Raw genomic sequence first — 22141 nt, 5'->3', positions numbered from 1 at the left:
AACCTCCCCCCAAATTAACTCTCCCTTTTCCCAAATAATCAGGTGCAGTGGAAAGCATGTATTCTACAATTGCTTTTTGGAGGCAATATGGGATGTATCTGTAATCAAAGCGTGTGCCTGTCTGTGGAAATTGTTAGGCTTTGAGACTGTAGGATGCAGAAAGGGGGGGAGGTATGAATCGTATAACCCCCCTGCAGAACTCCTTGCCACAGGATTTTGGACTTGCAATGCGAAGACATTTTTTTTTTAAAAAAAAAGTTAGATGCCTACAGTTCAACAGAAATTGGGCTTATAGCAGGGCTCTGAGCCCACGATGGTCGACCTGCAGCAGGGGTGGGGTGGGGAAAATTTTGGGCCAAATTTGCCCCACCTGACACACCCCTTTCCCTCCTGATCATCTTTGGTTCGGTGGTTTTGTGAAGTTCTGCCCCCACACTAAAAGGCTGAAACGCATCTCCTAAGACTTCGTTTCTTGCAGTGTTATGGGCTGGTATTTTGGTTGTGCCCTTCTATGCCATTGGCTTTGCCCAATGTGGATCGCGCCCCCCCCCCCCCCAAGATGGAATTCTGCCCTCAGGATGAAGGAGAATTCCCATGAGAATTCCCAGGGTACGAGACAGCGGGGGCTGATAATGGGAAAACTGGTTTGGGAGGCCCAAAGAGATACCGTGACTCTCACGGGGTGTCTTCACCCGCCTAGGCTATGACCCTGCTCCGGACCTCGGTGATGGCATTGACCTGGCTGGTCTTCGCGAGGAAGACTCTGTCTGCACCGCTGGATCCGACCCTGGAAAGGATCTGGAGGGATTGGAAGAGCACCCACGTGAAAAAATACCTAGAGGTGAGTTTGTCGCATTATAAACAGGGTTGGCACTTGCTGGGCATGTTCAGTTTGGCTCGTAATAATTGGGATTGGCAACTGCAGTGTAGTGCTCCTGAGCATGTACAGATTATCGTTGTGGGAGGGCAATGATTGAAAGGATCCAGTGGGATATTACGACTATAATTGCCTCTCTTTTCTCAAGCCTATGCGGCAGGGTCTTGCTATGTACTGTGTTATCTGTACAGCACCATGTACATTGAGGGTGCTATATAAATAAATAATAATAATAATAAATTTTTCTAGACGGACATTATGGGTTTTGCCAAGTCATGCTGTCTTTTACTGATTCACGAATTTCCTGACAATTCAGCATGTTTTAATTGTGACTGCTTTCTGGATGTTGGCGTGAATGCGTTTTGGTAGGCCCAGTTTCTGAAGGTTTTCTGAAGGTTTGATGTGATGCCAGTGACTGCTGTGACTAACGGAATAATTGTGACCTTTTCCTGTTGCCATAGTTCTTTAACTTCCATAGCCAGTGGTGTACATTTTTCTCTCTTTTCCTATTCCTTTTCTACAACATTCTTGTCATTACATATTGCTATGTCAAAGAGGTAAGTGTTTTTCTTTTCTTTTTTGTCTGTAACTGTTGTCTCTGGTCGATTGCAAGGTATTATCTTGTCCATATGAATAGTTCTGTTCCCGTATATTTTATGATCTGTATTTTCTAAGTATTGTATAGTGTAGGTTGTTTGATGATGTTGAATTTGATGGCCAGTTGTTGGTGAATTATTTTTGCAGCTGTGTTGTCTTTGTCCTTATAGGGGCTCTGTTTGGGAATTGTGTCTGTGCGTGTACAAAATGCCTTCTTTCAGGAGAAGGAAATTATTTTCCGCAAAAATCACGGCCCTGTCTTTTCATGACCGAGTGCCTTCCTTGCAGGGGGAAGACGCCTTCCGGAGAGCCGTCTGGGAGGAAAATCTGCAGATGATTGAACAGCATAACCGCGAGGCTTCCGTAGGGAAACATACCTATTGGCTGGGCATGAACCAGTTTGGCGATTTGGTAAGTGAATTCTGGCTCGCATCACAGATTTCGCTGCTAATTGGGTTTTCCTTAAGCCAACCACAACAGCTGATTGGTTGTCTATGCAACAGGCTTCAGTCTGTGCTTCTGTACCTTGGACAGCTACTTTAGAGATCTGGCTCATTCTGGCTGAAACCCGGAGCGGATCACCGCCCCACTGACACTCCATGCTCAATGCAGGAACCTTGCAACTGCAGCACCCCTGATGAACGGACATCCAAACCTCTGCTAAAAATCCTGTAGTGAAGTTCAACCGACCGGCTCCCGATGGAATTTATTTCACCCCCGAAGTTCTCATACCTCTAGGAAACATCTCCTGCCTAGCCAAAATCTCCATCCCTGCCATTTTCCACCCGTTGCTTCTCGTCCTGCTTTCTGAAGTGACACATAGGCATGAGCGGTAGGGCTGTGCTCAGCTCTGATTCGGATCGCGAATACGGAGCGGAGTGACCCGATCTGCCTCTGCCAAAGGCGGATCCGAATCGGGTCGGGGAGCTGCGGATCGAGGCGAAGCGGTTCGCCTCCATCCGGATCTCCGAATGCAGGTAATTGTGGGGGGAGGGGGCTCACCTGCCTCCATTGAAGTCTGCCACCAGCTTCAACTGAGGGCCAGGCCTCAAGCCGGAAGAGCCTGCGCTGGACCGCGACGGAGGCAGGTAAGTGGGGAGGAGGGGGGCTTAACTGGCACCGCTGCTGCCGCCGCAGTCTGTACAACGATGGCGGCAGAGCCAGGTAAGGGGGCAGGGGGAGGGGGGCTCATTTGCTCCCCATTTTGCCCCCCCTTACCTGCCTCCACCATCTGCCGCGGATGCAAGTAAGTAGGGAAGGGGGGGCAAAATTTCGATCCGCCCCTCCGGATCTCACTCCGTGGAGTGTAGTCAGATTGACCCAAAGCGAATCGGCTCGATCCGAAAGTTGCGGATCGGGCCACGAAGCGGTTCGGGTTCCCCCCCCCCCCCATGCACAGCCCTAGTGAGCAGCACATTTCATTAGGGTGTGCACCCAGGGAGATATATAGATATAGATATAGATATAGATATAGATATAGATATAGATATAGATATAGTTATATTAATGGCAAACATTTATTGAATACTCAGTCATAAAGGACATTATTTTTATTCCTTTATTTATTAAACACTGTAGACACTGATGCCTAGTCCGCTGTGTCCGCCGTGCAGGTGAAGGGGGAAATGAAGAGATGCTCCTTAAGGCTCAGCATTGGTGGGGCTTTGTGCTGACACAGGCCGGAGGAGGAACTTACAATGCGATAGTAGTCCTCGGGGGCCCTCCTCCTGGCCTCTTTGAAGCACGGCTCCTGGCAGGGAGGCTCCCAGCAAAGCGATTCCTTTTCGCTTCTGCTGCCGAGAGCAATGGTGCGCTCTTGGAGGCAGTGGTTCTTTGGCAGGGTGGCGGAGCAACCGGAGGGCAGCCAGAGGACTGTTCCTGTTGCGTCTGGATCCCCCTCTGGATCCCTACTCATTGGCCCCCTCACTTCGGCACTTATTGCTTGAGACGTTAGGGTGTGCCTGGGCTCACCTGGCACACCCCTCGTGCATGCCTATGAGAGCAACTCTGCTTCATCTTCTCAGCATCATGGTTGGGGAACCTCCTGTCATGGGGCACATTCTGTTGTGGTTAATCTGTCAGGGCCACATGCTAGAAGTGCACGGGATCAGGGCCAAAACACGCTGTTTTTCTCTTTGTCGTTCTTCCACTTCCTTCTCAGTCTCTCTCTCCCTCTGTCTCTCACTCTTTCTGCAGACCTTTTCCTCCATTTCCCTCTGCCTCCTTCCCCTGGCCTGAAATCAGACCGAGGGCCGCAGGTTGTACACCCTAGTTCTATTTTTTATTTGTTTCTTTATTACATTTCTGTACTGCCCAATAGCTAGAGCTTTCCGGGCAGTTCACAAAAATTAAAACCACATTATACAACATTTAAAAAGTGCAAAATATAAAAGCTTAAAACCACGGTATGAAAAAGACAACCAGAATAAAATCTAGCAGCAATGCAGAGCTTTAAAAAAAAACAGTCCACCGCGAAGTTAAAAGACGATTATGCTGGGAAAATAAAAACGCTGGAAAAAGAAAAAGGTCTTCACCTGGTGCTTGAAAGTCTAGAACTTGACTCGCTAACTCTGCTTCTCTTCCTAGACGAATGAAGAGTTTAACCAGAGGCTGAACGGCTTCCGTCCTCACCTGGCTGGACAAGACGGGAGCAATGTCACCTGGCTCCAAGAATCGGCCACTATGACAGTTCCCAAACAGGTGGACTGGCGCACCAAAGGATACGTCACCCCAGTGAAAGACCAGGTGAGTCCAGAACAGGCCTGGTAAAACTGAATGGTCAAGCCTAGATGGTAACAAGGTGATGCGAACATCGTGATTGTTAACAGGGACTGGCCAACGAGAACACACTACACCAGTACTTTTCCAGCTTCACTGGCTGCCAGACCAGGTCTGAGCCTGATTCAAAGTGTTGGTATTAACATTCAAAGCCCTAAGCGACTTGTGGCCAGGCTATCTGAACCCAGTTTGTGTCATCTGAACCCAATCACTAGGATGTAGCTGTAGCGAAGACCTGTGGAACTGGATAGAGACAGGCTGAATGCAGGGCACCGAAGAGCAATAAGTTAAGATGTTGTTTCAGCAAAGACCTGTGGATCCGGCTAGAGACAGGCAAAATTCAGGGCACCAAAGAGCAATGTTAAGATGTTGTTTCAGCAATATCTGTTGAGCTGGACAGAGACAGGCTATGTAAGAGCAGATGCTAGGATGTTGCTTCAGCAGTGACCTGTAGATCTGGGTAGAGACAGGTCGAATGCAGGGCACCCAAGACTAGTAAGCCGGGATGTTGTTTCAGCAATGATCTATCAGGCGGGACACAGACAGGTCAGACACAGGGCAGCCAAGAGCAGCAAGTGAAGGTGTTGCTCTAGCAATTCCTGATGCCAAGTTAGTATTTCCAGCTCTGCTTTCTCTGAGGAAACGGTTGCGGCTTGAAGGGCCTTATTTTTCAGACTCTGGGGTGCTTCTTGCTGCCCTGGAGGTGGTTTGGGAGAAGAGAATGCTCTCATACTCTGTGGAAAGTTCTGAAGAGGAGTCAGAGGTGCTGATGAAGAGCAGGGTTTCCTCCTTGGGGCAGGTGGAAGCATCACTGGCTCTTGGAGGCTACCGTCTGGTGGGACAGCGTCAAACTGGGGGTGGGTCCTACCTTCAAGGGGTTGCCGCTCTCTTCTGACAGCTGGGGCCTGTCTCTTGGGCTGTGATGTGCTGACCCAGCCTAACTCACCCAAGGCCACACAGTAATTCTGTGCAGGAGGTGGGGCTTGGATCTAGAGCCTGCTTGGTGGATCACACCGGTCCTCTTTTCCCGCAGGGCAACTGTGGGTCTTGCTGGGCCTTCAGTGCCACCGGTGCCTTGGAAGGCTTGCATTTCAAGCGGACCGGCAAGCTGGTCTCACTGAGCGAACAGAATCTCATTGACTGCTCGGATAAGCAGCGCAACTATGGGTGTGAAGGTGGGAACGCGAGTCGGGCCTTTGGCTACGTGCTGGCGAATGGAGGCATCAACTCCGAGCGATCGTACCCCTACAAGGGAAAGGTAAGATGGGGAACAGGCAGTGCAGGGTAGTGGTTAGAGAGTCGGACTGGGACTCGGGATCTCCGGGTTCGAATCCCCGCTCGGCCAAGAAGCTTGCTGGGTGGCTTTGGGCCAGTCCTGGACTCATAGGGTTGTTGCTGGGAGAATTAAAATGGACAAGGAGGACCATGCAAGTCAGCTTTGGCTCCTTGGAGGAAAAAAAGGTGGGATATACCTGTAAATGTCACAAATATTCCGCGCACGAGCGTCTCGATCGTTCTGCGTGCGATTGAGACACGTGTGCGCGGAACGCATTTTGGGTAGGAGTGTCAAAGTAGCCAATCGGAGCGTTCGCAAAGGCAAAACCTCTTTTGATCGGTGGTTGGCAAGGTGTGTGTGTGTGTGTGTGTGTGTGTGTGTGTTGGAACATGGAGCTGAATGGACCAGTGGATGAAAGCTTTGTTTGCCCTGATCTTCAAATGGCTTCCATTGCTGCCGCTTCGTCTTCCTCTGCTCCATGGTCCCCAAAATTAAAAAAAAAACTTAGGGTTGTTGAGAGCTCTTGGGAAATATCTCTTCTGTGTCTCCCCTTCCTCTGTGGGTCTGCCTTCTCATGAACTGGTCTTTGCTCCTCCTCCTCTTCCTCATCATGGATGCTACTTGTTTGGTTGGAAGGCCGAGAGCCAGGGAGCAAGTAGGTCATGGCGTCTCCTTCTCCTCCTTACCACTGCCGCTGTCAGGGCCGGAGCGAGAGGCAGGTGAAGAAGCAGGCTGCATTGGGAAAGACCCTTTATCTGGACAGAGATAGCCTAGCTACAGTGATCCATGCTCTGATAACCTCTCGCTTGGATTACTGCAATGCGTTATACGTGGGGCTGCCTTTGAAAACGGTCCGGAAGCTTCAGCTGGGACAAAACAGGGCAGCACGTTTACAAACAGGGACTGGCCGGCGAGATCACATTACGCCAGTCCTTTTACAACTTCATTGGCTGCCAGTCCAGGTCCGGGCCCGATTCAAAGTGCTGGTATTGACATTTAAAGCCCTAAACGGTTTGGGGCCAGGTTATTTGAAGGAACGCCTCCTCCCATATGTACCTGCCCGGACCTTAAGATCATCTACAGGGGCCCTTCTCCATGAGCCCCTGCCAAAGGAAGTGAGGCAGGTGGCTACTAGGTGGAGGGCCTTCTCCGCTGTGGCACCCCAGTTGTGGAATGAGCTCCCCAGAGAGGTCCGCCTGGCGCCTACACTGTACTCCTTTCATCGCCAGCTGAAGACCTTTTTATTCTCTCAGTATTTTAACACTTAATTCTAACTTACATTTAAATTTTACTGTTCTAACTCTGTATTTTAATCTTATATCCATTTTGTTGCATGGTTTTATCCTGGTTGTGCTTTTTATACTGTATTTTGTAATTGTGCTTTTAACCTGTTGGTTGTTTTATTGTGGTTTTAACTTTTGTGAACCGCCCAGAGAGCTTCGGCTATTGGGCGGTATAAAAATGTAATAAATAAATTAATAAATAAATAAATAAGAGAAGGAGCCACTTCTATCAGTGGGCCCCTTCTGGAGTACGGGGCCTTAGAAGATGCCCCACCATGCCAAACCTCATTGCCGGTCTCGCTCGCTGCCACACCCACCTCATAAAATACTCCCGCCTCTTCTGTTTCTCTGCAGAAAGGAGAGTGCCGTTACAACCCAGCCCAAGTAGCCGCCAAGTGCACCTCCATTGAAAATGTCCCGAAGGGGAATGAGAGAGCCCTGGAGCAAGCGGTGGCGAAATTCGGCCCTGTTTCCGTCGCCCTGGATTCTAGGAGTAAACAGTTCCAGTTCTACAAGTCAGGTGAGGAGCGCTCTGGAGAGGGAGGAGGCCCTCAGCCGATCCTTCTGAAAACGCGATGTCTTTCTTTTCACCCACGCAAAAACGAGATGATTAAATCACCGCTTCCAGAGAGTGAAGACTCAACAAGAGGTGTTGTCACAGCCTACCTTGGCTAGGACAACACGCGTGTGTGTCTACAGAATAGGATAAGATTACAGAATGGGATAAGGAACTGCCAAGAGAGCTTCGATTATTGGGAGGTATAGATCACAAGCTGAATATGAGCCAACAGTGCGATATGGTTGCAAGAAAGGCAAATGCTATTTTGGGCTGCATTAATAGAAGTATAGCTTCCAAATCACGTGAGGTACTGGTTCATCTCTATTCGGCCCTGGTTAGGCCTCATCTAGAGTATTGCATCCAGTTCTGGGCTCCACACTTCAAGGACACAGACAAGCTGGAGTGTATTCAGAGGAGGGCAACCAGGATGATCAGGGGTCTGGAAACAAAGCTCTATGAAGAGAGACTGAAAGAACTGGGCATGTTTAGCCTGGAGAAGAGAAGATGGAGGGGAGACATGATAGCACTCTTCAAATACTTAAAAGGTTGTCACATAGAGGAGGGCCAGGATCTCTTCTCGATCCTCCCAGAGTGCAGGACACGGAATAACGGGCTCAAGTTAGAGGAAGTCAGATTCTGGCTGGACATCAGGAAAAACTTCCTGATGGTTAGAGCAGTACGGCAATGGAACCAGTTACGTAGGGAGGTTGTGGGCTCTCCCAGACTAGAGGCCTTCAAGAGGCAGCTGGACAACCATCTGTCAAATATGCTGTAGGGTGGATTTTTGCATTGAGCAGGGGGTTGGACTCGATGGCCTTTTAGGCCCCTTCCAACTCTACGATTCTATGATTCTATGAAAAGTAATAAATAACAAATAAATAAATAAACCCAGCAGCTATCTTTCTGAGAAGATCTGTCCTTTTTCTTTTCTGTTTCTAACGCAAGTTTCTAGTCCTTAAGTGTGCGGGCAAGTTTTGGCGAATCTGTGTCCAGTTGTGGGCATTGAACGTTAGAAGAAACATCTTGACAAGAAGAACTATCTGACAATGGAGAAATTTCCTAGAGAGTGGGCTGGGTCTCCCTCGCTGGAGATATCCAAGCTGTGGCCATTTACTGGGAATGCTCAACCTTTTTGGTGTCATTGGGAACATTTGGAATTTTGAGAGAATGTGGTGGGCACTTTCACAAAATGGCTTCCTGTTGGGGTAGGGCTTGCCCATTCATAAAATGGCTGCCATGGCTGGCTACAAAATTGGCTACACATCTGGAGCGCCCCAGGTTGAGGAAGGCTGTCTTAGAGTCTTTAGTACTCTCTGTGTTTAGAGTACTTAAGTTCTGGGAAATTTGAGGGTCAGTGTAGAGAGTGGTGTCTTTGGAGTGTGGTGTGTACATAGTTGATGTATATAATCAATACAGATAATAAAGGAAGCTCAAGAGTGATTGTGTGAGAGAAAGGAAAGCGTGTATGTGAATGAGTGGAAGGATTGGATGAAAGGTTTCAAAAAGGTTTTTAAATGTTTTATTTGAAACAAAGCTTGGGAACTTTTAAAAATAAATTTTAATCATTTTGTTTTTAACTACCACGACAATCCCACCGCTGCCACCACTTACTATGCCACGACACAGGCTCTGTGTCGGGGCATAGCACATATAACTCACAGTGTTTTATTTTATATATTGAAATCCTTCTCCATTTAACCCCTTTCTCCACATAGTTTGGAGGAAGGTAGTTTTCATCCCTTGCCTCAGGCGTATCAAGCGGTGGGGCTTGGCTTGAGCAGGTAGTAGCCGCGGCAGGGTCTGTTGTTCAGAGCCTGTGTCGTGGCACCCCCCTTCAAAACCCAGCAAGATGAGGACTGAACTTGCACAGCAATTGCAAAATGTCGAGCGTTTCCCCTCTCCAGGAATCTTCTACAGCCCCTGGGGCGGCGATGTGTTGAACCACGCCATGCTGGTGGTCGGATACATCACCTCCCGGAAAGGTGGGAAAAGTAAAGATTACTGGATCCTGAAAAACAGGTGAGTGGCTATGCTTGCATGTGTAGGAATTAGGGGTGTCGGAGAAATTCGTGATGAATTTGGATTTCTAGAGATCCCGAACCGCGGATTTCAAAGCAGACCGCCGTTTCCTGAGTCGCACAGATCCCCCAAACTTGCGCACCAGTTTTTTTTTTAAAAAAATAACTTTCGAGAATGTTACGCAAATTTAGTTGTAGAAAATGAAGTAAAATAAATAAATAAATAAATAATAATAATAAAAAAACCAAAGCATCAAGGGGGTGGATTTGCACATTTGGGGGTGTGCAAATTTGCGCACATTTGGGAAATTGGGGGGGGGATCTGATTCTGCCGAGGAGCGGGCGACAAGACAAAAGGACCTGACAATCGGCAAAATGCAGAGGGAATGGAGTTTACAAAGCCCGTGCTGGTGGGAATGGAGTTACCATGAATATGGAGTGTGCAGAGGGCGGTAGGGACATAGAATCCTAGAATAGTGGAGTTGGAAGGGGGCTATAAGGCCATCTAGTCCAACCCCCTGTGGAGGGGTGATCCTAGCCATTTGGGGGGGGCATTGGGGGCCAGTCTCGCTGGGACGCACCCCAGATTTTTTGGTTATCAGCGGGGATGCTGAAGTCAGCAGTCTATCCCCCCCCGAATTCCCTGCCCCTTCTGGGTTTAGCTGTTGGTTGGGGGAAATGGGCGTGGTCTGGGAAAGTGGGCGTGGCCACTTGTGGAATACAGGAAGTTCCCCAAACCTGGCACAGATTCATCCTTGGTTTAGGATGAATTCTTCCCCCATCCTTTGCAAATCCTCGTCCCCTGCAAATCCCAAATATCTGCCCCTCCAGCCCAGACTCATTTTCTCTCTCTCGCTCTTTCTCTCCATGTTGTCTTCTCGCACAGCTGGTCTCAAAACTGGGGCGAAAAGGGCTACATGCGGCTGGCAAAAGGGTCGAACCAGTGTGGCGTGGCGAATGGCGCGTGCTACCCCACCCTGTAACCTCTTGGAGCAGCCCCCCCGCCCCGTCTCCCAGACCGTTGGACGACTACGACCCCCTCCAATTTCTCCCCAAGGCAGCCAGAATGCAAATTCCAGATTTTGCAATGTGGCGAAAATCCTTATGCATTTCATGAAGCTTGTTTATGGGGGTTTGGGGGTGGGAAATAGCGTCCAGTGGGAAGAACAAGAGATGCTAATTAACGTTGGAATCAGTTACCTAAGGGACGTGGTGGGCTCTCTCCCACACTAGAGGCCTTCAAGAGGCAGCTGGACAACCATCTGTCAGGGATGCTTTAGGGTGGATTCCTGCATTGAGCAGGGGGTTGGACTTGATGGCCTTGTAGGCCCCTTCTAACTCTACTATTCTGTGATTCTATGATTTATGAAATTGAAATGTTGCTTCTCACCACAAAGAGACCTTGAAATGACTTGCGCAAACACAGAGGTCACAGGGTGACCATATGTCCGGTTTGGCCCGGACATGTCCGGAAACAGCAGGGCCAAACTGGGTCCAGAGGAACCCCCCCCCACAAATCCCAATCAATATCAACCATAATCAGCACGCTGATACGAATACAAATAATCACCCTTAAAAACCGAACCTAAAAACAATACAATATGAAAAGTGTTTATCTGCAATACACCATTCTCTCCTGCTCTGCTCGCAGCCTAGAATGAACATCACAAAGACAGCCTGCAACAATTGGGCCGTGAGTAATGTCCAAATGCTTGGGGAAATAAATACATCTTCACTGGGTGCCAAAAAGAGTGCTAGGCTTAGCGTTCCGTATTTCCATGAACCGTTCCCAACAATGGCTACAGAAATAGATAAAACTATTTAAAGACAGTAGGAAAACCTAGATTTAAAAAACCCCTTAAATAGGCAGGGTTAAAGAGAAAGGGTAATTAAATTTAATTTTTACTGTTTTAACTCTGTATTTTAATCTTGTATCAATTTTGCTGCGTGGTTTTATCCTGGTCGTGCTTTTTATACTGTATTTTGTAATTGTGCTTTTAATCTGTTGGTTGTTTTATTGTGGTTTTAATTTTTGTGAACCGCCCAGAGAGCTTCAGCTATTGGGCGGTATACAAATGTAATAAATAAATAAATAAATAAATAATTAAGAGTCTTGCTCTTTGCGTTTCGAATATCCACCCTAAAAGCAAAAATACGGTGTAGGCTAGAATTTGGTGTTGTTGTTTTTTTAAAAAAATCTGGCTAGGTAGCCTTCCTCACAGGGTTGTCGTGAGTGTTAAACGCAATCAGGGGGTTGTTAAGTCCCTTGCTGATTTAAAAGTGTGACATAAAATATTAAGGGAGAAGAAGGAACATGCCCCCCACCCCCACTCAGAGGTGTCTCTTGAAGCGTTTGTTTTCGCTATTCCGGATGTCCATGTCAGGGGTGTGACAGAGAGAGGAAATCCGAGACAGCAAAGCTTTGAATGTTCCAACCCATCTCTGGGAATCCGCTGTTCTGATGAGGAAAACTTCCTGAGCCAAACTGGGAGAGGAGGTAAAGGGTGAAGAAACGAGAACGCCCGTGGACGAAGGCAAAATTGGATGGAGACCCGGTTTTGTTTTGTTTTTCTGAAGAGAGGCAATAATTTCTTATCGTGGAAAATCTGTGATGGCAGATTCTTTGCTTCTGGTGAGTTCTTCTCCCTTTTGTTCCCCTTTTAAAAACAAAACAAAACTTTGAGGTCTGTTTAATGTGGTGATGGTGGTGATGATGGTGATAATAATAGCACCATCAGTGTACAATACAATGATCAGCATACAATGCAGTGGAAAACTGGGGGTATATAATCAAATGAAATTCGACAGAAACAAATGCAGAATTTTGTGTTAGACCAAATCAATAAATTCAGCTGTGCAGCTATGGGGTGGGAGATACCTGGCTTGCCAGGAATACATGTAAAAAAGACTTTGGGATTGTAGTGGATTACAAACTGAACACGAGGCGGTGGTGGGTTTCAGCAGGGGAAAAGGTGAATGTGAGTTTAGGTGCCGCAGTAGTCAGTAGGGCTGTGCTCCGCTTTGATTCGGCTCCCCGAATCGGGAGCAAAGCGACCCCATCTGAACCTGCTAAAGTCGGATCCGAATCAAGTTGGGGGAGCTGCGGATCAAGGCGAAGCGGTTCGCTCCGCTGCGGATCGCTTCGCCTCGATCCGGAGCTCCGGACGCAGGTAAGTGTGTGTGTGTGTGTGTGCGTGCGCAAGTAGCTCGCCTTGCCTAGGGCGCAGAATAGTCTAGCACAGACCCTGCATAGAGCAGAGTAAGCTTTTATCTGTATTAAACACAAGCTGAGGTTTAAAGAGCTTTTCAAACCTTTCTTCCTAATGTTAAAGATGGTGTGGACATTGATCCTTGGCTTTGCCCTACCGGCAAATGACGCCGGCGGACTCCTTGAAGAGGCAGGTATGAAGTGTCCCCTTTCCAGGGGGTTTGGCTACTTGCTTCACGATGCCAAAGTCACGTGCAAATTTCCTAAAGCTTCATGAGGTCTAGCACCTTGTTTCCTGGGCCGTCTCTTGCCATATCCTCCAGTTTACACTTTTCACGCACGCAATGATCTTTCGCCGTCAAGACTAGGGTAAGATGGCGGGCATCCCAAGAGCAGAACAGTTATATCGACCTGTCACATGGCAGCCATCATGCTGGGAGCCTCTGGTTGGCCATTTGGGGGAAAGGATGTTGGACTAGGGTGACCCCATGGAAAAGAGGACCAGGCTCCTGTATCATTAACAGTTGCGTAGAAAAGGGAATTTCAGCAGGTGTCCTTTGTATGCATGCTGAAATCCCCTCTTCATCACAACAGTTAAAGCTGCAGGAGCCTTGCCCTCATTTGTATCTGGTCATGCTAGGCAGGGCTCCTGCAGCTTTAACTTTTTTGATGAAGAGGGGATTTCACCTGGTGCTGCATGCATACAAATGTCATCTGCTGACATTCCCTTTTCTACACCACTGTTAAAGATACAGGAGCAATGTCCTCCTTTCCATAGGGTTGCCCTATGCTGGATTAATCCTCTTAAAACGGGAATAGACACAAATGCGTCTATTTTATGGCCTTTAGTTTTGAACCCTAAAGGAAAGTGCCGCATTCAAAGCAGTAGACTCCTAAATGAGATGTCAGGAACCTCAGGTTTGTGCGATAATAATAATAATAATAATAATAATAATAATAATAATAATAATAATAATTTCTTACCCGCTTCTCTCTCTGGATCGAGGCAGGGAAAAAACACCAAATACATAAAACTGATTAAAAACATATCAAGTAATATATTATTAAAAGGCATCTTAAATTTCAACTGGGTAGGCCTGCCGGAAGAGACCAGTCTTTATGGCTTTCTTAAATTCCGGAAGACTGTTAAGATGACGCATCTCCTCCGGCAGGCCATTCCACAGTCTGGGAGCAGCAGAAGAGAAGGTCCTCTGGGTAATACCTGTCAGCCTTGTTTTTGTTGGCTGGAGTAAGTTCTCCCCAGAGGACCTGAGTGTGTGGGGCGGATTGTACGGGAGAAGGCGATCCCGCAGGTAACCTGGACCCAAACCATGTAGGGCTTTAAAGGTAACAACCAACACTTTATACTTCGCCCAGTGGAGTGATTTTAAAGTTGGTATAAAATGGTCACCCCTAGGTGTACTGATGACTAACATGATTGTTAGAAACGCGATTTGAAATGAAGATTTCTTGGACAAAATGGTGAAAGTTAACACTCTGTTTTATTAATCCAAACTTGCAAGTCTGGGTGTCTGAGCAAGGTAGGCACACCCACCAGTTAATGCAAAGCCATTTTATCCTCTAAGCCCGGCCGAAGCGGTCCCTCCCCTGTTTCTCCATTGGTCAGAGACTCCAGGGATTACAGCCTATCCCGGTACGCCTGATAGCTCCTCCTCCATTTACCTCCCTCCCTCCCTCATTTGATAGTCCACCCACTCCTGTTTACTTGCTTCTATATTAGGCCTTAATTCCCTATAAGCAAGCCCTCTTAATTATGCCCCCCTCCCATTCTTCTAACCACAAAGTCATAAGTTTCGAAAGTTAACAGAGGTGTTTCAGTTCCTCTCCCATTAGTCCAACCACAAAGCCATAAGTTCTGAAAGTTGACAAATGTGTTTCAGTCCTTGCTGAGTTTATCTAACTCTTCTGACCACAAGTCTGACCACAAGTTCTGTGTTGTTCTTACTAACTGAAAAGTCCTCACACTTGCTGTACTTTCTTGCTTAACTATAATGCTCCCGTAGCTATAATATTGCCTTGAACTGACCAGCCCCCCATAGTATCTTTAATAATGCATTTAGCCATTAATTATTATATTCTCCCTTATGCCAAGCATTGCAATATTGAAAAAGCAACATATTTATCCATTTCTCACATGATGATGATGATGATGATATTTATTGGCACAGCAGGCCCCACTGAACAGCACTACGCCAACCTTGGGGTGCCTGAAGTGGTCTTCTCATGCCCCCTCCCTGAAGGCCCGCCTGCGGTGAAGTGGAAAGTGAACGGCACGTCGCCCGGCCTTTCGACACTGGCGAGAGGAGACGGCAGCTTGGCCTTGCATAACACCAGCCTGGACCAAGAGGGGGAATACACCTGCCACGAAACCGCCACGGGGCGGGTGCTGCGACGAGTCCACCTGAAACTGGGCTGTGAGTGGAACTAACAAAGAAGCAACTCTTACCTCCCGTTGTCGGCTGTGCGTCTGTTCTTGCTCTTCGAGCTGTATTTCATCTGTGTTAGGGTGACCCTATGGAAAGGAGGACTGTCACTTTAACAGTGGCATAGGAAAGAGAATTTCAGCAGGTGTCATTTGTATATATGGAGAACCTGGTGAAATTCCCTCTGCATCACAACAGTTAAAGCTGCAGGAGCTATACTACAGTGACCAGACACAAAAGAGGGCAGGGCTCCTGCAGCTTTTACTGGTGTGATGGAGAGGGAATTTCACCCAGGGCTGCATGCCTACAAAGGACACCTGCTGAAATTCCATTTTCTACGCAACTGTTAAAGATACAGGAGCCCGGTTCTCCTTTCCATAGTGTCATCCTAAACAGTGGAGACCATGTTTAGGGAGAATCACCTTCACCATTATTATTATTTTTGTTCCTCTCCTGCAGACCCGCCTGAGAAACCGTCAGTCCAGTGCCGTTCCGCCAGCTACCCGTCCGTCAACTGCGCCTGGAGTTTGGGAACTGAGCCGCACCTGGACACGTCTTTCTTCTCCACGTACAGGTAAAAAGCTGGAGCATAAAAGAAGGAACAGTGTCGTCATCTTCATGGGCCTTTAGCCCCATCCCTCCTCTTTAACTGTGTTCGTTTAGCAGTAGCCCTGCTCACCTGAGCCTCTGCCATCTCTTTGTTTATTTTACTTATTCAAGGCATGATTGGATCCTTTTCTTCAGCCTCGAAGGATCCTGGAACGGTCTATGTACAATCCATAAAAACGAGACAGTCCTCTGGTGGAACTACCAAGAACGCTTCTTTAGAAGATTTCAGGGGTCGATTTGGCGTATATAGAGGAAGGCAGTTGGCTAGGTACCCAGTGTCTTGTTTCCAGGCCAGCAAGTGCCCAGGTATAAACAAAGAGAGAAGCCAGTCCAGTCCAAGGTCATATACAGGAATCCAACAGCATAGCAGGAGAAGGCCGGAGTGAGATCAAAAGCAGTCCAGAGATGGATCTACAGAAGTCAGTTGTGCCAAGCATCAAAGCCAGTCAGGGGGTGTCCAAGACGGTAGTCTAGGTGGGTCGTCGAGGGTCCAGTAACTGCTGGCTAATTAGGTCAGCGTGTCGCTTTTAAAGGAGGCCACACGCTATGGCCTCTTCTTTGCTTCTCTATTACTCACATCTGAACCTATCCTGTTCGGAGGGATCATAGAATCATAGAATCATAGAATAGCAGAGTTGGAAGGGGCCTACAAGGCCATCGAGTCCAACCCCCTGCTCAATGCAGGAATCCACCCTAAAGCATCCCTGACAGGTGGTTGTCCAGCTGCCTCTTGAATCATCTCTGGCTCTGCCTCCTACATTTGGGGGAGTCCATGAATGACACTGGAGGGGCCAGGCTGCTCTTCTAATGGAGGGGCTCCACTTGGAGCCCACTGTACTGACTCTCCCCCTTCCTCTTCCTCATCCGGCAAATCCTCCTCCTGGTAAAGCATGACACCCAGGTTCCAAGTTGTTTAGAGCTTTGTAGGACAGCAGCAAAACTTTAAACAGAGCTCGGTAGCAACCGGCGCAGCTGTTTTTATGCAGACGTAAGACGGATTTCCTTAAATCCATCTGTCTTTTGCGGATTGTTGAGCGTCTTCCATTCCGTTGTCTGCCCGTCGATGAAATCTGATTATTTTTTTTCATGTCGGTATGAGAATTTCCTCGCCGTTGCGCAAACGCACGTCGGTGCCAATTCACGCTTGCACCGATGCGCAGTAGCGCGAGTGCGGATTCGCCCGAATCCTCCTCCGAAGTCGAAAACAAGGGTCCACGAATCTGCACGACTCTGGAAAAAGCCGGTCCGCATGGAGTTCCCAGAGGGGTGTTGCGGAAATCTGGAGTCGTTTGAATCGGTTGCGGATGTCCGCGACGTCGTTGCCTCGTGAGCATCCTAGTTACTACGTTCTCCGCTAGTTGAAGCTTCCAAACCGGGCCCAAGATTTGCCCCACATCCGGCGCATGGTGGTAGTCTAACCTTGTGGCAGCTTGAGGCAGAAGGAATGGTCATTCCCAAGGGAAAAGATAAATGTCCTTTATCGCCAGGTTACCGGTTCATAGATCACTGTGGCTAGACTGTATTTGGTGCACCAACCGAAAGTTGGTAATGGGGGCTTCAGGGGTTCTTAGTTGCTGGATGGGGAACGCTATGCTGACCATGTGCCTCTTTGTGAAGCAGGCATGGCATAGAAGGAGAGGTATCTGAGTGCGTCCAACCCTTCTCAGGGGCCAACAGCTGTTCCATTGCCAACATGGAGATGTTCTCTGTCAGTCCTTACATACTGAACGTGACCGCCGTGAACCCTCTGGGGACGACAACCAGCCTTTTCATCATCTTCCTGGACCAGATCCGTGAGTTCCCGCAGCATCTCTACGCTCCCACCCCACCCCTGGATTTCCCCAGACTTCCCGACGGAAGCAAACAGACTTATTCCGGGCCCTCTCAGTTTCGTTCGAGAATGAGCTGTCCTCCAGCGGAGGCAGAATACTCGGGTTCTGTGACCAGTTTGCTGGGACAAATGGCTATTTGGAGAGCAACCTTACTCTGTACAGCACCATGTACATTGATGGTGCTATATAAATAAATAAATAAATAATAATAATAATAATAATAATAATAATAATAATAATGTTTTTAAATGGATTGTTGTTTTTAAATGGATACTGTTGTTTTTATACTGTTTTTATGCTTTTGATGGTTTTTAAATTTTGTATACTTTTCATGTTTACCATTTTTAATTGTTGTAAACCGCCCAGAGAGCTTTGGCTGTGGGGCGGTATATAAATGTAATAAAATAAATAAATAAATAAATGTGCAGGACTACAACCTCCCTTGCACCCCCCCCCCCCGCCTAGGGTGACCATATGGAAAGGAGGACCGGGCTCCTGTATCTTTAACAGTTGTATCGAAAAGGAAATTTCGGCAGGTGTCATTTGTATATATGGAGAACCTGGTGAAATCCCCTCTTCATCACACCAGTTAAAGCTGCAGGTGCCCTGCCCTCTTTTAAATCTGGTCACTCTAGTATAGCTCCTGCACCTTTCACTGTTGTGATGAAGAGGGGATTTCACCAGGTTCTCCATATATACAAATGACACCGGCTGAAATTTCCTTCTCAATAGAACTGTTAAAGATACAGGAGCCCTGTCCTCCTTTTCATATGGTCACCCTACCCCCGCCAACAGAGACAAGTCGGGAGTTTATTTTATGACTTATTTGTTTTATTTATTAAAACGAAAGAAAGAGGAATCATAGAAACATAGAATCATAGAATAGCAGAGTTGGAAGGGGCCTACAAGGCCATTGAGTCCAACCCCCTGCTCAATGCAGGAATCCACCCTAAAGCATCCCTGACAGAGGGTTGTCCAGCTGCCTCTTGAAGGCCTCCAGTGTGGGAGAGCCCACAACCTCCCTAGGTCACTGGTTCCATTGTCGTACTATTCTAACAGGCAGGAAGTTTTTCCTGATCATAGAATCATAGAATAGTAGAGTTGGAAGGGGCCTACAAGGCCATCTAGTCCAACCCCCTGCTCAATGCAGGAATCCACCCTAAAGCATCCCTGACAGATGGTTGTCCAGCTGCCTCTTGAAGGCCTCTAGTGTGGGAGAGCCCACAACCTCCCTAGGTCACTGATTCCATTGTCGTACTGCTCTAACAGTCAAGAAGTTTTTCCTGATGTCCAGCTGGAATCCGGCTTCCTTTAACTTGTGCCCGTTATCCCGTGTCCATTTTGTTTTTTTGTTGCTTGCTTGCAAAAAGGCTAGCAACCTGCATTTCCATGTTGCCCATGGAGGAAAGGAAATCCTCTCCTCTTAGCAGACTAGTAAATATTTCTTCAGTGGGCTAGTTGCTTTTGTGCTTCTTTGGAAAACTGAGTTCCGCCAGTTTCCCCCTATCCTATGCAAGTATTCCTCTTTCCCTCTTGTTTGCAGTCAAATCCTTCTCGGTTGCTCGGTTGTGTTTTTGCCCAATTCCCTCCTCTCCGCCTTGTCTTTTTCTGTTTTTTGGTTCTAGTCAAGCCTGACCCCCCGGAAGACCTGAAGGTCTCTCCGATCCCAGGGGAGAGGAAGAAATTGCATTTGGAATGGAAGCCACCCAGTTCCTGGCTGCTCCTCGAATATTTTCCCCTCAAGTACTCCGTCCGGTATTGGAGGTTTGGATCCCGCAGCAGCAAAACGGTGAGAATCGGGGCCGTGAAGGAGACAAGGCACTGTCGCCTTTAGCCATAAGCGTGCGCAGCGTATTTCATTAGGGTGCGCACCCCAGGCAAACGTTGATTGAATATCAATCATAAAGGACATTATTTTTATTCATTCATTTATTAAACACTCTCGGCGCTGATGCCCTACTCAGCAGCCAGAAGGCAGTCGGAGGACCGATCCCACTGTGTTTAGATCCCCAAATGGATTCCTCCTCAAAGGCCCACCTCAATTCGCCGCTTATTGCTTGAGATGTTAGGGTGTGCCTGGGCACACCCAGCACACCCCTTGTGCACGCCTATGCCTTTAGCGCAGGTTCTTGTATTCAGCCCAGGTCAGGCTGTTTCGTGAGGCAAAGAGGCCCTCGATTTTGTGCCAGCGGTTGGGAATGCCCAGCCCGCAGCCCGCTTGCAGCCTGTGGAGAGGTCTAATGCGGCCTACCACTTTCCCAGGCCCTGTTTCCTCTTCCCTGACTTCAAACCCGTTCATTTGGTGTGTCCCTGTGGAGAGAAAGGGGGAAATGGGTGGGGCATGGGCAGATGCTGCAGTTCCGTGGTGGAGCACGTGGTTTGCATATTGAGGGTCTCAGGTTCAATCCCTAGTGGATCCAAATGCAGCTGGAAACACTCTGGTCTGAAATGCTAGACAGGTGCTGCCGGTCAAGGTCGACAGTACTGGCTGCATGGGCCAAGGGTCTGACTCAGTCGAAGGCAGCTTGAGATGCTCAAATGAGGGGAGGGTCTTCAGGGCAGAGCACCAGCCCGCTCATGTCATCTGGCCTGCAATCCAGCCCCTGGACCAAAAATGGTTCCCCATGCCTGCTTTAAGAACAGAAGAAGAGCCCTGCTGGATCAGACCGAGGGTCCATCAGACCGAGGGTCCGTCGTTGGGTTCTAGTATTATGGGACAGGGAGAAAAAGTGGAGCCTGGTTGTTCAAGAGCACCCCCAAGGAAGAGCTCCGTCTGAAACACGTATTTGTTCAAGACAAATACGTAAGAACATCTGAAGATCCCTGCTGGATCAGACCAAGGGTCCATCTAGTCCAGCACTCTGTTCACACAGCAGCTGACCAGCTGTCAGCCAGGGACCCACAAGCAGGACACGAGTGCAACATTACCCTCCAACCCATGTTCCCCAGCAACTGGTGTATGTAGGCTGATACTGGAGGTAACACTTAGCCATCAGGGCTAGTAGTCATTGCTAGCCTCCTCCTCCAGGAATTTATCCAACCCCTTTTTAAAGCCATCCAAATTGGTGGCCATCGCCACATCTTGTAGCAGTAACTTTCCTATTTTGGGCGCCGGGTTTAATTAATAAGACCATCTACATTGCAGTCCTGCATTTACCAGTGACGTCTCTATTTTGGGTTGGGCATCATTTAACAGTTCCGCCCTAAAGTTCCTCCCGTTTCAGGCTCTTGTTAAAACTCAGAGTGAGGATGGGATGCGTTCATTTATTTACTGTATTTATATACTGCTCCATTTCTAAAAGAAATTCTGGAGCGGTGAACATAGGAATGAAACAGTAAAAAGATTGAAACAGCAAATTAAAAGTCTCCAATTTAAAACAATAAAAAAGTGGCTCAAGGAAAGCTTCCTGAAACAACGTTTTCAGGAGGAGGCGGAAATAACACCATATTGGCGCCTGCCAGACCTCCAGAGGCACCGAATTCCAAAGAGAGGGGGCCACCACATTTAAGGCTCTTCTCCTGGTGGACGTCCGTCGGGCCATAGACCCACGTGGAACCACCAGGAGCACGCCCTCCAATGATCTCAGTGCCCGGGCAGGTTGGTGAGAGAGAGAAGGCGCTCTCTCAGGTATCCTTAGCTTCCACTGGCCAGAACCGCTCTGTTCCATTACTGCTTTTTGCTTTTGAACTGGCCAGACAAGATAGACCTTGAAATAACTGTGATGAAATGACATCTCTGGCGCTGGTGCCTCTCTCTCAGACCAGGGCAACCGAAGAGACCTCCCTTGTCTTGACCGGCATCCGTCCTGGAGGAACGTACCACATCCAGGTGGCAGCCATGGATTTCCTCGATAACGGCGAGTGGAGTGTATGGAGTTCTCCAGCAACTGGGACACCCTGGATGCCAGAGTGATGGGCTTTGAAATCCAGGTCCTAGGACACAAGGAGGTCTTTTGTATCTCATCACCCCTCCACCCTAGTTCTGTCTTCTGTGACTCCGTCAGTGTGGAAATCACATAGAGCCTGACTTGGGAAAACCTATGGTCAATTTCCATGGGGAAATTGACCGCAATCTCATTCTTTTTCTGCCTTTTCACCACCATCCCGTTTTTGTTTTGATAAAAGCAAGTTTCTATCCCCTATTGTGGCAAGGATAGCTTTTTCAAAAAAACAGAAAACAGAAGTTGTGCCCATGAAAGTTCTTTTGAGTCTTCGGACGACTGATAGCCTGTTACCAGTATGTGGAACTGCAGAATTCCATCATCCATTATAGGGTGCAAATCTACCCTTTTCTTCTTTTGAATGAAATAAATGTTTTTCAACCACTTTGAATCAAATGTCTTTGCTTTCTTTAATTTATTTTTTTAAAAAACTCTCTTCACTGGCTGCCAATTAGTTTCCGGGCGAAGTATAAAGTGTTGATTATCACCTTTAAAGCCCTACATGGTCTGGGTCCAAGTTACCTGCGGGATCGCCTTCTCCTGTACAATCTGCCCTGCACACTCAGGTCCTCTGGGAAGAATCTACTCCAGTCAGTAAAAGTTAGACTGACAGGTATTACTCAGAGGATCTTCTCTTCTGCCGCCCCCAGAGTGTGGAAGGGCCTGCCGGAGGAGATTCATAAACTTAACAGTCTTTTAGCACTTAAGAAAGCCTGGAG

The 22141-nt window shown here is 48.0% G+C and overlaps 2 protein-coding genes across 3 annotated transcripts; both read left to right on the top strand.

Annotated features, from left to right (window-relative positions):
- The first annotated feature begins 594 nt into the window (after window positions 1-594).
- Window positions 595-10371, top strand: LOC134413181 (procathepsin L-like). The gene is made up of 8 exons (XM_063147309.1): window positions 595-609; window positions 701-841; window positions 1763-1885; window positions 4061-4219; window positions 5286-5510; window positions 7166-7331; window positions 9275-9389; window positions 10275-10371. Exons 1-8 carry the CDS (start codon window positions 595-597, stop codon window positions 10369-10371), a joined length of 1041 nt encoding a protein of 346 aa, XP_063003379.1.
- A 1509-nt stretch (window positions 10372-11880) lies between these two features.
- EBI3 (Epstein-Barr virus induced 3) lies at window positions 11881-21797 on the top strand. Of its 2 annotated transcripts, none has more exons than XM_063147038.1 (7): window positions 11881-12020; window positions 12721-12790; window positions 14789-15031; window positions 15500-15614; window positions 17270-17442; window positions 19107-19270; window positions 21242-21797. In XM_063147038.1, exons 1-7 carry the CDS (start codon window positions 12000-12002, stop codon window positions 21392-21394), a joined length of 939 nt encoding a protein of 312 aa, XP_063003108.1. In that variant the 5' UTR covers window positions 11881-11999; the 3' UTR covers window positions 21395-21797. The 2 variants fall into 2 exon arrangements, with proteins under 2 accessions (XP_063003108.1, XP_063003107.1); XM_063147037.1 differs by having other exon boundaries at window positions 14786-15031.
- The last annotated feature ends 344 nt before the right edge of the window (window positions 21798-22141 follow it).

Source organism: Elgaria multicarinata, chromosome 23, assembly GCF_023053635.1.
Source record: "Elgaria multicarinata webbii isolate HBS135686 ecotype San Diego chromosome 23, rElgMul1.1.pri, whole genome shotgun sequence".
Classification (NCBI taxonomy): Eukaryota; Metazoa; Chordata; class Lepidosauria; order Squamata; family Anguidae; genus Elgaria; species Elgaria multicarinata.
This window is presented reverse-complemented; position numbering and strand designations above follow the sequence as displayed.

Excerpts from the sequence above, each read along its gene's own strand:
- EBI3 (XM_063147037.1), top strand. The coding sequence starts at position 12,000 with ATGGCAGATTCTTTGCTTCTG. Across the intron at positions 12,021-12,720 it reads TGGCAGATTCTTTGCTTCTG|ATGGTGTGGACATTGATCCT; the intron begins GTGAGTTCTTCT and ends CTAATGTTAAAG. Across the intron at positions 12,791-14,785 it reads CGGACTCCTTGAAGAGGCAG|CAGGCCCCACTGAACAGCAC; the intron begins GTATGAAGTGTC and ends TTATTGGCACAG.
- LOC134413181 (XM_063147309.1), top strand. Across the intron at positions 4,220-5,285 it reads TCACCCCAGTGAAAGACCAG|GGCAACTGTGGGTCTTGCTG; the intron begins GTGAGTCCAGAA and ends CTTTTCCCGCAG. Across the intron at positions 7,332-9,274 it reads GTTCCAGTTCTACAAGTCAG|GAATCTTCTACAGCCCCTGG; the intron begins GTGAGGAGCGCT and ends TCCCCTCTCCAG.